The sequence below is a fragment of the Bos indicus genome, chromosome 11 (genome assembly GCF_029378745.1).
Source record: "Bos indicus isolate NIAB-ARS_2022 breed Sahiwal x Tharparkar chromosome 11, NIAB-ARS_B.indTharparkar_mat_pri_1.0, whole genome shotgun sequence".
Classification (NCBI taxonomy): Eukaryota; Metazoa; Chordata; class Mammalia; order Artiodactyla; family Bovidae; genus Bos; species Bos indicus.
The window spans coordinates 10,841,045-10,858,143 of NC_091770.1; the positions used below are offsets into that span (position 1 = coordinate 10,841,045).

Below are 17,099 nucleotides of genomic sequence, written 5' to 3' on the forward strand. Positions count from 1 at the left end.
CTTGCCACAACTAAGACCCAAGGCAGCCCAATAAAAATAAATAAATAAATACTTTTTAAAAACCCCAAAACTTACTACCAAAACTACAGTAATCAAATAAGTGTGGTAATGACATAGATATGCATGTAGATCAAAGGAACAGAATTGAGACCCTAGAAATAAACCCTCACATCTGTGGTCAATGGTGTCAGGACATTCAATAAGTAAAGAACAGTCTTGACAACTGGTGCTGGGACAACTGGATATCTATGTGGAAAAGGATGATATTTGGTTTCTGTGCTGTGCTTAGCTGCTCAGTCATGTCTGACTCTTTGCAACCCTATAGACCGTAGCCCGCCAGGCTCCTCTGTTACTGGAGATTCTCCAGGCGAGAATACTGGAGTGGGTTGCCATGCCCTCCTCCATAGGATCTTCCCAACCTAGGGATCAAACCCAGGTCTCCTGCAATGCAGGCGGATTCTTTACCATCTGAGCCGCCAGGGAAGCCCAAGAATACTGGAGCGGGTAGCCTGTCCCTTCTCCAGGGGAACTGCCTGACCCAGGAGTCTAATCAGGGTCTCCTGCATTGCAGGCAGATTCTTTACCAGTTGAGCTACCAAGGAAGTCTGTTTGACCCCTACCTCATACCATAAATTAACTCAGTATACATCCAAGATGCAAGTGAAAGAACTAAAAGTACAAAATTCTTGAAAAAAAATAAATGGACAGATCCTCATGACTCTGGATTTGGCACCAAAAGCACAAGCAACAAAAGAAAAGATAGGCACACTGGGGCTTCATCAAACATAAAATGCTACGCAGCAAGGAACAGTAAGTGAGTAGAAAACACGTATTTGCAGATTACATACCTGATAAGCTTGCACAATCCAGAATATATAAAGAACTCTTACAACTCAAAAACATAAAGGACAATTAAAAAGTGGACAAAGACCTGAATAGATGTTTTTCTAAGGAAAATCTAAAAATGATCGAGTACATAAAAAGGTACTTTAACATCATTAGTCGTTTTGGGAAAGGGAAAGGCAAAACAAACCACAATGAAAATGACTGTGAGTATGAGATACAACTTGGTTCCTACTGGGATGGCAAAAAAAGGTAGAGTGTTGGTGAATGTGGAGAAGCTGGAACCCTTAGAAATTGTTGGTGGGTATGTCAAATGAGGTAGCCACTGTGGAAAACAGTTTGAAGGTTTCAGAATAAGCTTAAAATTATTGGGTTGGCCAGAAAGTTCAAGTTTTTCCATAACCTCTTAGGGAAAAACCTGAATGAACTTTCTGGACAACCCAGTAGTATTTCCAACTCCTACGTATATACCCGAAAGAACTGTATGTAGGTGTTTAAAAACTTGTACACAAATGTTCATGTTAGGTCTATTCACAATAGCCAAAAGGCAGAAACAACTCAAATGTCCATGAATGGATGGATAAATAAAATGTCGTCTAAACAAGTATTATTATTCAGCCATAAAAAGCAATGAACTACTGACAGATGCTAGGACATGGAGAAATCTCAGAAGATTATCCTAAAGTCAAAGAAGCCTGACACAAAGATCACATATGATGTGATTCCAATTAAATGAAATAACCTGAGTAGGAAAGTTCAGAAACACGAAGTAGACTTCTGTGGTTGTCAGGGACTGGTAGGAAGGAGAAAAGGGAGTGACTGCTTAATGAGGTTTCTCCCGGGTGATGAAAAATTCTGGGATTAGGCATGGTGATAGTTGTAAAACACTGTGAATGTATTTGGCGCCATGGAACTGTCCACGCAAAATGATCAACTGTAGACTTCATGCTTTATGTTTTACTACACTATCCCTCCCAAAATGCTCTATCTGCATCCTTTCCCCCATCTCCTTATGGAACAAAATGCCTCAATCCTGTCTTTCCCTATTCTTTGCTTACTTAAAAAAAAATCTTATGGTACTATTTATACATGTAAGTACTGTCATTAAATACCTATCAAAAACTCAATGATGAGAAATAATATTTATGGTAAATGTCTGAATGTTTTGTGCCTTCTTCCCACTAGACTAGTGGTCTCCAAATTGTTTGAATTATTGGGTTCTACTGATTAAGTATTTCTGAGCAGAAATTATTAGATACTTACAAGTTATGTATTATTGCTGTATTTATGTATTGTAAAACATAGACAAAACAAACTTTAAAAGGTTCATATTCCAATGAACCACTTTGCAAGTATCCTTATTTGGAGAGCACATCTCCAAATAAATTTTATCTTGGGTTAAAGTGATGGTTTGCATTTACTGACCCTGTAAAATCTGCCTTTATGGAATTCTCTAAATTAAGGCCATATTAGCCTCATATGACTATTGTTACTGAGAACATATTGTAAGGACTCCGTTGAGGATTTTGTTACACCACAATGCTTTCTTGAGGACAGATTAAATTTCTCTTAAGTCTTTAGAACCAGAGATATCTGTACTGCTCTTGAAATTTTTGTTTTTCTATTAGAGTTATGCAACTGATCACAAAATTCTACCAATATTTACTAGTAGAAAACATAAAGCAAAATTTGTGACTCATTTTTAGGAACCATATCCACAAGGTATCAACTTGTCTTCCCATTACTCTTAATTATTCACTCATTTGTTTTAAAAATCATGTTGTAGCTCACTCCACCCTGGCTTCAATCTAACTTTCTATCATTCCAATTCTTCATCAACTTAAAAAAATCATATCATATTACTTATATATGTATGTGTGTATGTATATGTGTGCTTAAAAGAACGTCAAGATTTCTTAAAAGATAGGGAGGAATGAATAAAGAAAATCAACAGGCAAAAAAAAAGCAGGCAATATTGTTCAGAATGAAGGTCATTCTAAACTTGAAGTTCCCCTGTCCCAAGGGTATACACTGCAGATTCTGAAGCATTTAGCAGCAAAGCCTTTCATCCAAAGGGTAATTTGTAAATGAGTGTTGATGAAAAGAATGACAACTCACAATAGCACTGTGCTACACTTTCTCACTCTTTTCCAGTTGGTAAGAAATATTATAGGGAGGAAAGGGCAATTGGCTTTTTTTCACCTGTGTGCAAAGCTTAACTAAAGAAGTCCATGAAAAAGGCAGTCACATTGCCAGATGGAATTTGTAGCCATGTACCTGGATGTGTTTCCTTCTGGTGTGCTCTGAAGTAATTTGGGGATAACCTGTATTCAAAGCTTTCTTGTTTTTCTTGCTCCGCTTCTCAAGGTATCTCCTCTGGTGGTCGGTGATACTGCTGTATAATTTAATTCGCCTGGGTGACAAACAAACTCTTTCATGGCCAAAAGCATGGATCAATCGGGCAGTGTCAATGGTGGAAATTGAGCTGCTTCTCTCATGCAAAGTCATTTCCTTATCTGTTTGGGTCAATATATCTGATTCCACAGGAGAAGTGGTGGTAGAAAGGATGTTGGTGGTCGTATCTGTGAGCAGCTCACTATCCTCTGAGTGTCTAGAATCTGAAGAAGTGTTATTTATATAATGAAAACCTGGATGTTTTCTCAGAATGTATTTATCAAACTTAAACTGCTCAATTTTAATCTGATTGGGCCTCCCAGCTTGATGAGCAGAAAGAATCTTATTTTTTTTAAGATCACCTGTGTTTTTATGGCATTTCTCCAGGCTTTTATACCGTTTCTTTTTCTGAAGCTTGTTTTTCTGCTGCTGCTGTTTATCACTCCATTCCTTAGCATCTTGTTCCCCTCTGCTGTCATCCTGTGTACTTTCTGAGGGCTGAAGAGAATGTGTGATGGGATGCTGAAGAAGTTTAGCCAAACGATCAAGTCGCTCCACCAAGGAAAGTTCCTTCTTGGCACTGACCTCAGGTTTCTGCTGCTTCTGCCGTTCCTGGTATCTGTTCCAGAGTTCATTCAAACTCACAGTGTGCTCACTTGTTAGCTCTGGGGTGGCCTTAGGATCCCTTTTTAGATCATTAATTTGTTTGTCAGATTTTGGAAAATCTCTAGCCTGACTTTGAGTAGCACGCTTCAGTTCCTTGTTTTCCAAGTTTACGTTGATACTGAGGCTCTCTATTCTGGTATAATCTGTCTTTGTCTTTTCCATATGTTGACAAGGGGAAGGAAGACAAGTGTATTCTCTTTGTTTGTCTGGATGATGTTGAAAGAAATCTTTCCAAGAATGCCTCATGAAAACACTTCTTCCTAAGGATTCATGGCAAAAATCTTGGTCACTTGACAGGTGCACTGGATGATGAAAGTAAAACTTAGCTGACCTGAACACAGAATGGGTGGTGTTCTCAAATTCCGAATGACATCTGGATTCTGAAAAGGAGGGGAAAAAAAGATTTGAAGTACTTTCAAAATATCTGCATTCCATTTAGAAATAGTATTCACATTTAATTCTTTATATGGCAAGAGTGGGCAGTCCCCAAGCCTTTCCTGGACTACAAGGCCATCACCCTGGCCTCCCCTTTCCACAGCGATGGAAGGTGGAAGAAGTTTACTACATGATGACTGGACTGTATCCATGAAATAAGGTGCCACAATTCTGAGAACTGGCCTCAAAGAAATGGGAACAAACTGACCCTGGAATTGAAGACTAACTATACTTAAAATAGTCAAGATGATGCTGTGTGACCACTGCATGACCAATTTCAAGACGACTGACAGAGCTGACTGCAGTTTCTGCATGTAGTCCCCTCCTTCCACGTATACACCCTGAAACTTGCCTTTAAAAGCTCTTACCCACTGGTTGTCAGTGGGGGAGTCAGCCTTTGGACGTAAGTCTCACCCACCCTCCCCCTAGTCTGCTAGCCTCCAAAAGAAAGCAAACTTTCCTTTCCATAAAAAAAAAAAGAATGGTTTATATACAGATTCAGAAAATTCACTGCCTGTATAAAGGATTCATGCTGTGTGCCTAGAGCCCAGACTGGCATGGTAATACTTCAAGAGACTCAGGGTCAAAAGACCCAGATTCTAGGTTGGATTCTGCCACAATCTGGCTGTATGACCTTGAGGAGGGCACTCTGGTTATTAGGATTGTAACAGCAGCTGCTATCTATCACTGCCTGCTATGTGTGGAGTATTATAAGATATACCTCTTTTTTTCTCTCTCTTATAAACTTGATAGAGAGGTATTATTAACCTCATTTTCAGCAAAGAAACCTGAGACTTCACTTTTATCATCAGTAATTAAATGGATAATATTTTCAAAAATGCCAACTCTTTACATGTTTTACAGCCCAGGAAAATTCCTTTTTTGTGAAGTATCTTCACACCTCCCTCCACGCAGATGATACCACTCTAATGGCAGAAAGCAAAGAAGAACTAAAGAGACTCTTGATGAGAGTGAAAGAGTTGAGTGAAGACACTTGCTCCTTGGAAGAAAAGCTATGACAATCCCAGACAGCATATTAAAACCCAGAGATATTGCTTTGGCCACAAAGGTCCTTCTAGTCAAAGCTATGGTTTTTCCAATAGTCATGTATGGATGTGGGGCTTCTCTTGTGGTTCAGATGGTAAAGAACCTGTTTGTGATACAGAGACCCAGGTTCGATCCCAGAAAGATACCCTGGAGAAGGGAATAGCAACCTACTCCCGTACTCTTGCCTGAGGAATTTTATGGACAGAAGAATCTGGCAGGCAACAGTCCATGGGGTCACAAAGAGTCAGACATGACTGAGCAGCTAACGACCTGGGCTATAAAGAAGGCAGAGCACTGAAAAATTGATGCTTTCAAACTGTAATGCTGGAGAACTTGAGAGTCCCTTGAACTGCAAGAAGATCAACCCAGTCAACCCTAAAGAAAATCAACCCTGAATATTCACTGAAGCACTGATGCTGAAGCTGAAACTCCAATACTCTGGCCACCTGATATGCAGAGCCAACTCATTGGAAAAGACCCTGATGGGAAAGACTGAAGGCAAAAGGAGAAGGGGGCAGCAGAAGGTGTGATGGTTAGACACCATCACCAAATAAATGGATGTGATTTAAGCAAACTCCAGGAGACAGTGAAGGACAGGGGTGCTTGGCGTGCTGTAGTTCACAAGGCTGCAAAGTCAGACATGACTTAGTGACTGAACAATGCTCACCAGAATTAAGTGGAAACATGTGGACACTGGTGCTTGGGGGCACACATGCTCTCTCTCTCTCTTATAGCTCCTACCCCACCACCCAATCCCATTACCTGCAATATCTATCTGTAAGGCTTTCTTTTCTTCTGACCAGGCTTCCTTAGGAACCTTCCTCTTACTATGGACCTCCTCTTTCTGTTTAATGGCTTTAGTGTCTGGCAGACTATCAGTCTTTGTGTCTTGAGTTGAGTGCTGTGAAGCAGCAGCAGTACTGGAACCTAAGACAGGAAAAAGAAGACTGTAAGTTGACAAAACGTATTTTAAAATACTTTTCAAGCATCTACCCTGGGTTGGGAAGATCCCCTGGAGAAGGGAAAGGCTACCCACTCCAGTATTCTGGCCTAGAGAATTCCATGGACTGTACAGTCCATGGGGTTGCAAAGAGATGGACACGACTGAGCGACTTTCACTTTTCACTTTCACTAGAGTGAGAAGACAGTTAAGATGGGTAAACACTGAGAGTGAAAGAGAAAGACATCTTGGGGAAAGGGGACTACATATGAAAAAAATGGAATCAGGAAAGTAACTCAACATCTAAGAAATAGAACAATTATATAATTTATTTGATTATAGAATTTGTAAGCACTGAAAAGTTGTTTGGGAGCCAATTCTACTATTCTGAAAGACTAGGCTAAAGAGGTTTATTTTTAATGTGTAAGGGCAATGAAAACTTTTTGATGTGGAGATTAACATGATCAAAACTTTTTTTTGAAGCACTGATTTAGCTACAGCAAAAAAGGGGGTAAATTTTTGAAGTTCTGCTCAGAATACATATAAGTTCTGAAATAGAAGCAATACACACAAAAAAGAGAAGTGGCTAATTATACTCCAAAATATATTTCAATATTTATAACTGTGGCAGAAACTACCAGCTGCCTTCTGAAATTGATTTTCCTCTGCCTCTGAAATAGAACCTGACTTAGCTGGGCATATGTTTATGAGAAGAGAGATTATATTCCCCAGCCTCCCTAGCATCACAGGTTGGTGTGACCATAGCCAGAGTGGTGAATAACTCTGGCTAACAGGATGGGAGGGGAATGATACATTTAAATTTTGAGAAGTATTTAAAGGAAGAAATATACTTTTTTCTTTTCCTGTTTTCCTTTCTACCGCCTGGAATATGGGTCTGATGGCTACAGTATGAGAATGGAGGCTAAAACATTGAAGCAACGGGAGAGAAAGAGCTTTGTTACCTGGTATATCTATTCTTTCTATCAACAAGTCCTTTTTGTTTTGTTTTGATCTCTGAGAGCTAAAGCTAATCCTAACTTAAACACACTTGAATAGGCATATTTAATTAGTACAGTCCTACTGAAGTGTTTTAACTGAGTAGGTAGTTAGGAAGTAAACAAGTTAAATTCCTGAAGAACAAAAGCCTATGTATGACAATGTTATTAAAGAGCTAGCATCTCATGGCACCAAATACTTTTATCAGAAATGTTTTTTAAAATCCATTATGTGAATTTATGGCAGTCAGATTAATTTGTGTACAATATACACAAAGTTTTCCAAAAATATCTCAAAGAGCTTTAAAAACGTTGATTTCACCTGCCAGTGCATACCAAAAGCTGCAGCTAATATTCTATTTCAGACATGGACAAGATGGAGGAGGGTTGAAGACAACTGGATAACACTTTTCTATTTACTGATATATTCATTTTAGAAGGCCAGAAGAAAATGAGTGATACCTCTACCTGTGGTATCTTTCTCCAAAGATTCTTTTTCTTCAGAGCCAGCAATCTTGGTCACTGCCTTTTTAGTGTAGATCTCCTTTTCTTGGTTTTTGTCTGAGAGGTCCTCATCCCCAGTGATGAGAACTTGAACGTGAGCATCTGGAATAATGATGTGATTTGATCCCATGGAGAAGGAAAAGGTAACACCAGAAAGTAATACACCACCCTCCCCCCAAAAACAAAACCTCTTTATATACTAGAGGAAAAAACCATCTCATAGGCTCAACCATGTAAAAGCTGTGGCAGTTCTGAGGACTGCCACATATGACAGTTTTAACATATGACAGTTTTGGGGAGTTTGGAAAACTTTCCATATTTTTCTGTGTACAATCATTTTAAATAAAATCTGCTCTTTGCTGATTTGATGCAACAGTAAGAAAAAAAAAGGGGGGATCCAGATCAGGTATCTTTCAAAGTAGAAAAGTAGATCTGAACAATCTTTCAAGTTCTTTGGACTAGTCAAAGTTTTTCTCAATTAGGGGGCAAATTTCATATAATACTAGAAAAAATTTATATCACCTAGATTTTATATACAGTACTCACGTAATTTTAAAAAATCTTCTTGAGTTAAATTTGCCTGATAATTTCTAATTCCTTTTTCTTGGTCATATTTGCTAGAGATTTATCTACTTAATTGGTCTTTTAAAGTGAGTTTTTTTGTGTATATAAGAAAACTCAAGTGCAAAATTATGTTGGTAAATAAATTAAAAATCACCAATACAACAACTAGGATACAGTTACCGAGCAGTTAATAATGGTTATAGAGCTTAAAAAATAAAACATTACAGATATAGTGATATAATCATAGATACTCTATGTGAAGGCTCAATTAATACCATTTTCAGCAGCAACCTTAAGCTCAATTTAGAATCTGCCAATTTCAAGGATGTTTTTGAATGTATTGGATTATTTTGCATGTCTTTCTTTAAACTTTATATAAAAAGGTGTAATACTCTGAGTACCTTTAACTTGTCTTTTACACTCCAAATTATGATTGGAGGATTTACTCATAGTGACTCTAATTAATTCATTCTCAATGTTACACAGAATTCTATTCAATTAATGTATCAAGTCATCTGTTGATAAACTTTAGGCTATTTCTAATTTTTTTAATATTAAAAAGCATTACAATGAACATTGTTGTAGAATTTCTTTGTAGCTTGTATGAATTGCAAATATTCTCTCAGTCTGTGTCTTGTCTTTGTTATATGTCTTTTGGTATACAAAATTTTTTAATAATATATATATTTTTTTTCTTTCATGGGCTGTGCTTTGCAGGTCTCATTTAACAAACCAGTATTTCATGGTCAAAACACAGTCATCTAAATTCTAAAAGCTTAAAGTTTTCCTTTTTACATTTAATATCACTTGGACTACGCTTTTGTTTAGTTTGCACTAGGGCTTCCCTGTAGCTCAGATGGTAAATAATCTGCCTGCAGTGTTGGAGACCTGGGTTTGTTTGATCCCTGGGTTGGGAAGATCCCCCGGAGGAGGGCACGGCAACCCACTCTAGTATTCTTGCCTGGAAATCCCCATGGATAGAGGAACCTGGCTGGTTACATTCCACAGGGTCACAAAGAGTTGGACACTAACGAGTGACTAAGCACAGAGCACACAGGGATCTATCAGATTTTATTTTTTCTTACATCTATCATCAGTGGCCAAAACACTATTGACTAGTTCACCCCCTCCCCAGGATATGTCATCTGTGGCATATATTAAGTTTCCACATTCATGGGTGTGTTTCTGGTCAACACATTGTTTATTACTACATATTAGGTCTTAAATATATTTTATACACACACACACACACCACACACATGCACACAGTAAGTCTTTTGATATCTGGTATGGCAAGTTCCCTATCTTATTCTTTAAATATACTTCTTGATTTTCAAAAAAACCTTGGAATCAGCCTGTCAAGTCCCACGAAAAATTCTACTGGAATTTTGAGTAGTGATGCATTGAATTTACTTAGGGTTCCTTACTGTAATTCAATGAAGCTTAATCATTTTCTATGTCCTTTGTTAGAGTCATTTCTAAGTACTTATTTTTTGTTGTTTTTAAAAAGCGTATCTTAAAAATGCCTTTTGCATTATGTCTCAGAAGACACATACCAAATATTGCACAGAGAATTCAGTGAATTGTTAAAAAAGTGAACATGTACCAGGGTTTTAAAAAAAACCTGGCTCGAAGTATACATGCTCCCCTCATTCTTTCTTCCAATCTCCCCCAGGATGATAATTAACAGCCCATTTTAAATGCAACAAACTACTTATATTTCTGAACTTTCTGTAAATAGAAAAAAAGAGCACATAGCCTTATGTCTTGCTTTCTTCTCTCATGTTGTATTTGTAAGATCCATTAAGTGTTAAAACATATTTGTCCTTTACTTAGTCTCATTTTCTGGTTAGTATTAACAATGTTAATACAATTCATCCATACTACTGGAAAAATAACGGGCATTTGGTAATTTCTGGTTTGAAGCTATTACAAGAACTGCTGTAAAGAATATTCACTTGTTTCTCTTGGTGCTCATGCACATCCTCTTCCGTGGAGTATATAATTAGGATCAGAACTGCTTGATTATGCTTTTGTGTAACTTAGTAGATAATGGCAAATTGCTTTCCAAGGTTACTCTCGAAATTTACATTCTCACCAGTAGTGAATAAATACCTCTTGTTTTATATTCTTACCAGCACAGTACTGACTTTTTCATTCCAGCCATTCTAATGCGTATGCAGAGATCTTACTGTGATCCTAATTTGCAAATCCCTGCTGATGAATCAAGTTGAATATTTTTGCCTTATGTTCATTGGCTATTCGATATTCTCTTTTATAAAGCACCTAATTCAAGTACTTTTGTCCTTTTCAAAAATTGGATTGCCTTTTTCACATTGATTTGTATTAATTCATTTTATATTCTAGATAGAAGTCCTTTGTGAGATACGTATTGAAAACATCTTCCCCACTCTGTGGCTTGCCTTTGACTCTCTCATTTGGTGGTTAATTAATAGAATACCTTAATTTCATGTGATATATCTGTCAATATTTTCTTTTATGGTTACTATTTTTGGGGGCTAGGGATTCGATTTAATAAATCTTTTCCCACTGCAAGATTATGAAGACATACTCCTCTGTATTTTCTTGCAGAAAACTGACATATTTCATCTACCTATGCCTTTCATATTTAAATCTATGAAGTATATGGAATTGATTTTGACGTGTAGTGAAGTAGGGGGGATCAGTGTTCTTTTTTTTTTTCCCCCTAATATCCAACATCATTTTACCAAAAACATCATCTTTTTCCCCACGGTACTGCAGTGGTAGCTTTATCATCAATCAGGTGTCCATACATATGTGAATCTGTTTCTGGAGTATTCTCTGCTCTGGTCAGTCTGTTTATCTTCGTGCCAACATCACACTGTCTTGATTACTACAGCTTTATAATAAGTTCTGATACTTGGTAGTATAAATCCTCTAGATTTGTTCTATTTCAATTTTTTATTACATATATTTAAGGGTATAACTTTACCCTAACTATCACTTTGGCTATCTTCTATACATTTTGATATCAGAGTTTTAAATATATTGCAACTTCCAGTATTACTTTAACTTCTGAGTTACTTAGAATTAGTTTTAAATTTTCAAATGCATGGTTATTGTATTACTGTATGTATATAATATTTATATATTATGTATATTAGTTTCCCAGGGCTGCCACAGTAAATTATTACCAACTGAGTGGCTTAAAACAAAATACATTTATTCTCCCACAGATCTGGAGTCAAGTGTCAGCAGGAACATGCTCTCTCAAAAGGCTATCTGGGAGAATTCTTCCTTATTTCTTCCAGCTTCTAATGATCCCTAGTACTCCCTGGCTTAAGGCAGCACAACTCCAGTCTTTGCTTTTGTCTTCACATGACCCCCTCTCCTAGTCAGTAAGTACACGAATCACTGGATTTAAGGTCCACTCTAAACCCACAATGATTTAATCTAAAGATCTTTAACTAATTACATCTGCAAGTAACATTACATACTGAACTTCTCAGTGAACATGAGTTTTGGGGGAATACTATTCAACCCAAAACAGATTTTTGTTTTGTTATTACAAGTTTTTATTGTTGATTTCTAATTTGGCTACAGTAATCAAAGAAGTTGTTCTGTTTGAACATCATTTCTTTAAAAGCAACAACTTCATCCATTTTTCTAAGTGTTTCACCTGTTCTTTAAAAAAATGCAAAGTTCTCAATCAAATTTTAAAATTCCACTGTTTAAATCTTCTCTAATTTTTTTGTTTTATTTTTTTCCCTTTTTATTATTAAAACCCTTGTGTAAAGGGCTGACATTAAATAGAACTCAAGAAGGGTTCTCTGCTTCTTAGGAAACTCCCACCCAGAAGCAGGTTATCTATGAATGGTTTAGTACCTGACAGGTGAGGGCTGTCCTGCACTGTCCAAAACCAAGCCAGGCATGCCGCACCACACCCCCGCGGATATGGGCAGCCGCCTGCCAGAGGGGGACCAGCTATCTGAACCCACCAAGGCTTCCATGGTGCTGCCGTATGGTTCTACCTCAGTGGGATTCCAGAGGTCTACAGTCTTAAATCTCACAGATGGTAGCTTTGACCAATTGGCTCCTCAACCAAGTACATACACTTTAATCCTCTTTCCAGCATCTCTCAGTTTCTGATGGATATGAACTGTTGGGTTTACCTATATCTTCCTGTCATTTTTTCCTGCATACAAGTTTGAGTACGTGAAAATAAGCTCAAATTTTACCTTGCTTGTTGTTATATTTGAACCTTTTTTTATTGGAAGGGAAACTCGTGTGTGCATGCGTGTGTGGACTCTCAGTCGCCCAGTCATGTCTGACTCTTTGTGACCCCATGGACTGTAGCCTGCCAGGTTCCTCTGTCAATGGGATTCTCTAGGCACGAATACTAGAGTTGCCATTTCCTACTCTTATATATAGATATAGGCGTATATATATATATATAATTCATAATTATATATAATTACATATTATATAAACATATATGTTTTAATATCAGATATAATTATATAGGTTTATATAATATATAATTATATATTACATATTATATAATTGATATATATTACTATTAGGAGTATTCCTACTCCTAGGAGTATATATATTTTATATATACATATATATATATTATTTTTTGGCCTAGAATTTTATTTTGTCAATATTAACACTGCTCGCTACCTTTTCTTTGGTTAGTATTTGCCAAATATATCTTTTTCTATCTCCTTTATGTTTTGGGAGGTAACACAAAATAAACAGTAATCTAATCAAAATATCAGAAAGTCAAATAGTTCCGTTAAGCTTATAACAGAAATCAACAGTTTTCAAATACCACCAGTTCATTTAGTCATTTCTTCCAGTATCACTAGCCTTGTTTCCAAATAACATGTTTCATATTGTTGTATCCTTTTTAGTTCCAGAAAATTTTTTATTTTCTTCTATGATCAATAGGGATTTACCTCTTAGAAAACTTTCCTGTCACAGCCATATTCCCTCCTTCTATCTTTTGAAGTTTTAACCCTATACTAATGTTCAGTGTTTATATAGTATGTAAATAAGAGTCTTGATTTAGTCAGTCTTCAGTTCATATGTGATTGTGTTATGTTTCTGTTATTCACATTAAACCAACTAGAATACTGTAAACATATTTACTTTCTTTTAACAAGTTTTGCTTTTCCTGAGGAGTTAACAATTGCCTGTTTTTACATTTGCTAAGTTTCTCTATACCATTCCCTTCATCATCCTTATAAATGGGAACAGAATCGAAAATCTCTTCCAAATACAGTCAACTATATAAGGCAGTCTTATCAGCTTGACTTTTCTTACAGTCCTCTATCTGAACTCGTTCTTGATCTTCTGCACCACTGCTGCAATGGCAATTCCTTTCCCACTCTCCTATGTTGACCTCATTTCCTTCATTCTATGTTTTCCTTTAAAAAACTTAAATCTTTAATTTTAATGAAATAATTTTCCCTCATAATTTCAAGGCATTATTCCTTTAGTTTCTAGTCCCATGTATTACTTTCCTTTTTTTAACTGGAGTATAGTCACTTTACAGTGTTGTATCAAGTTTCTACTGTATAGCAAAAGGAACAAGCTATACGTATACATATATCCCCTATTTTGGGATTTCCTTCCCATTTAGGTCACCACAGACCACTGAAGAGTTCCCTGTGCTATACAGTAGGTTCTCATTACTTGTCTATTTTATAGATAATATCAATAGTGCATGTATTATTTTTAAAAAGTTTAACATCAGTCTAATATCCATTTCTTTATATGGTACTTGTTTTCTCTTTGGAAGCCTTTTGAATCTCCTCTTGCCAGTGTATCAAAATTTCAAACAGTCATGTGCTTTGATGTGGATTTTTATGTACATAATGGTTCTTATTAATATGAAAATTAATATCCTTCACTTTTGGGATCTATTCCTATACTAGTCCTTTGATTGCTTCTTTTTTACCTTCTTTATCTTCTGTATGGAACACCTATTTTTTGATGATGACCCTTTGGAGTCAATCTTGAATTTTCTTTTCATTTTTTTTTTCTTTTCCCTTCTTTTTACATTCTATTTCCTATCAGAATTTCTTACTTTTATATTCCAATCCTTATGAGATTTTTATTTCTGATATATTTAATGGGTTCACTTAGCTGGTATACAAAAGTTTTCTCCAGCAGGTATCTTCTCCCTATTCTTCTTAACCCTTTAAAGTGAGAGGTTCTAAGGCTGGGCTTCGCCCACGGTTAATCAGGAGGGCTTTCCCTTAGGATGTAAAGTCTGAAGTAGACCAATGATAATAGTAACAGATGATCCCTATAAGAAGCGGGAAGTTACAGGGGTCCCTCAGGTAACAAAGCCCAACTTTATTTCCAACACAACATCCTTACCAAATGCACAGTTAGTAAGTTCACTGTGCAGACTTCTAATGGAGTTCCCTGAGCCTACCACTTTTTGTTTCCTGTCAGTTTCTGCATATCCACCTTCTTCACAAGTGTCTAACAGTGGGATCACAGGGTCACCTACATGAATCAAACTGCCACTAGTATATAGCTAGCATATGAGCGTTTTCATTTATGAACTACATTTTGAAAAAACAGTTGCCTTTTTATTTACTTGGCAGCCTCAGTGCTAACTGGCAGATAAACTTATCTCATTTCAAAAGACCTCAAAATGCTTTTGAGAGCAACAAAAGTTATCTGGAAGAATGTCTGCACTTTAGCAAGCAGCCTTTCGTTTGGTTTCCTCATAAAAGCACTAACACCATCACAGGAAATCATTAACACTATGCCCAAACCAGAACATAGAGCCAGCAGCCCTTGTTTGAATACTGCCCCCAGATTAGTAGCTCCTATCTGGCTAATAGCTATGAACATGAATAAAAAACTGTAAATGTAACAAAGTAACATATGTAAGTATACATGTAGAGTTTTCAGTGGCTCCTGAAATTTTCCTTTAATAAATACTCCTGTGTATCAACTAAAGAAGCACAATATCAGTGATGCAGAGGGAAAAAAAAATCAAGGAGATTCCTAAAGATTAAAAGCTTTTATAAAACATTGGGGCCTTTATCTGGGAATAAGAATGAAGACCCAAGATCGATGAATGAAGCAGACTGAGTCTTCATGAGCCTGAGACTCATGTGGACTGATGCAAACAGAATGTGTATCCTTTCTGCAGAGGACAGTCATGCCTCAGGGTTCACTGATTATTGCCAAGAAGGAATACAAGCTGAGTGCAACCAGATATTCTGACTTTTCAAAGGAAGCCCAAAATCTTATTTTTAAATGTTGGCAGGAAAATTTAAAAAAATTCAAAACAACATGTAAGCCACAGATTTTCCTGCAGAATCCAACTGATGAGATATTTATACCATCTGACAGATAAATTCATGAAGCATTTTAATCAACACTTTCTATGGATTTTAGTCTTTAAAACATTTAATTGGATATAATTTCATTTTAAAAGCTGCAATCTAGTTTCCATAGTGAAACTAAAGTTTATTGTTTTCAAAAATTTGAAGCATTTAAAAAGATTTTATATTTTCCTTCTTGTACATACCCAATAAAACACCTAGGAGAAAAGTTCGCATTAATGAAGTAGAAAAAAAAGAAAGGATAATACTCCCACTTAGGATGAATACAGAGAAAAAAAAAAAAAAGGCCACAAAATACACAAAGCCACTCCAGTCACCTGCATTATCTTTCTGAAAGGGTTTTTTCCCCATTGACAAGGATGCCTTAGTTACCGCCCTCTTACTGTAGATGCCCTCTTTATGTTTAATGTTAACAGTGTCTGCCAGGTCATCATCCCTTGTGCCTAGCACCTGAGCCGGGAAATCTGGAGCAATGGCATCATTGGATCCTACAGAAAAATGGAAAAGCAGTACAGTTAACGTAAGTACAGATAAGAATTTAAAGAAAAACAAAAAAAATTACCTCTTAAACCACTTCTATAAAAAAGGCACTACCATGGGAGTGTTATAGGGTAATTAGAAGGAGACATCAGTCAAACTGAAGCTGTCAGAAATGTACAATACTGCTACAATACAATGGAGAAGCAAATGACATAAGAGGAGACATAGAAAGCAGAATATCTGTTCAGAAGGGAGATCAAATTCTAGCTCAGAAATGTTTTCAGACGAGGAGAAACAGATTGCAAGTAGGGACTTTCTGAAATATGAAGAGGAAGGAAGAAACAAAAGCATTTTAGGTGGAGGTTATGGCATTAGCAAAGACAAGGAAAACAGTAAATAAGAAAATCAGATACTTTTGTGGTCAGACATTAAAGAGAGTGGTGGGAGATATTAAAAAGTAATTGGAACAAAATTCAGCGGGGCATAGCATCCCAAACTAAACAGGGTAATAATAAAGGGAAATACAATCAGGCACATTTTAGGAAGGTCAATCTGACAATAATACAAATTATTCTAAGGAAAATTTTATGTGATAAATGTAAGATTTGAATATAAGATTTTTTTTCTTTTAAAATACATTTCAGTATTAAGTCCACTAATACAGGAACTGATAAGAAGTTTACCCATGTCACAAAGAAGAGGCAAAAGAACATCTCTGGATATGTAAGAGTTTGTAGTAATTATAGAATTATCTTCTACAAAAATGTGTTTTTTTTTTCCTTCTTATCTGATACTCCATATCTCATGCACTTTGTAAGCACCAAAAAGGTACATGGCCAAAAAAGCTAAGTATCAGTTCAGGTGGTTCAG

General features: G+C 36.5%; 1 protein-coding gene across 7 annotated transcripts in view; it reads right to left on the reverse strand.

Annotated features, from left to right (window-relative positions):
• ALMS1 (ALMS1 centrosome and basal body associated protein) overlaps window positions 1-17,099 on the reverse strand; it is a 190,545-nt gene that overhangs the window by 36,074 nt on the left and 137,372 nt on the right. For 4 of the 7 annotated variants that reach the window (XM_019969922.2, XM_019969919.2, XM_019969924.2 and 1 more), the window contains 4 exons: window positions 16,067-16,237; window positions 7,783-7,926; window positions 6,148-6,312; window positions 3,121-4,283 (listed from right to left, as the gene is read on the reverse strand). In XM_019969922.2, the coding sequence (XP_019825481.2) occupies window positions 3,121-4,283; window positions 6,148-6,312; window positions 7,783-7,926; window positions 16,067-16,237 (1,643 nt within the window). Of the gene's footprint in view, window positions 1-3,120; window positions 4,284-6,147; window positions 6,313-7,782; window positions 7,927-16,066; window positions 16,238-17,099 lie in introns of those variants that run through there. The other 3 variants (XM_019969921.2, XM_019969923.2, XR_002181716.2) reach the window with 3 other exon arrangements.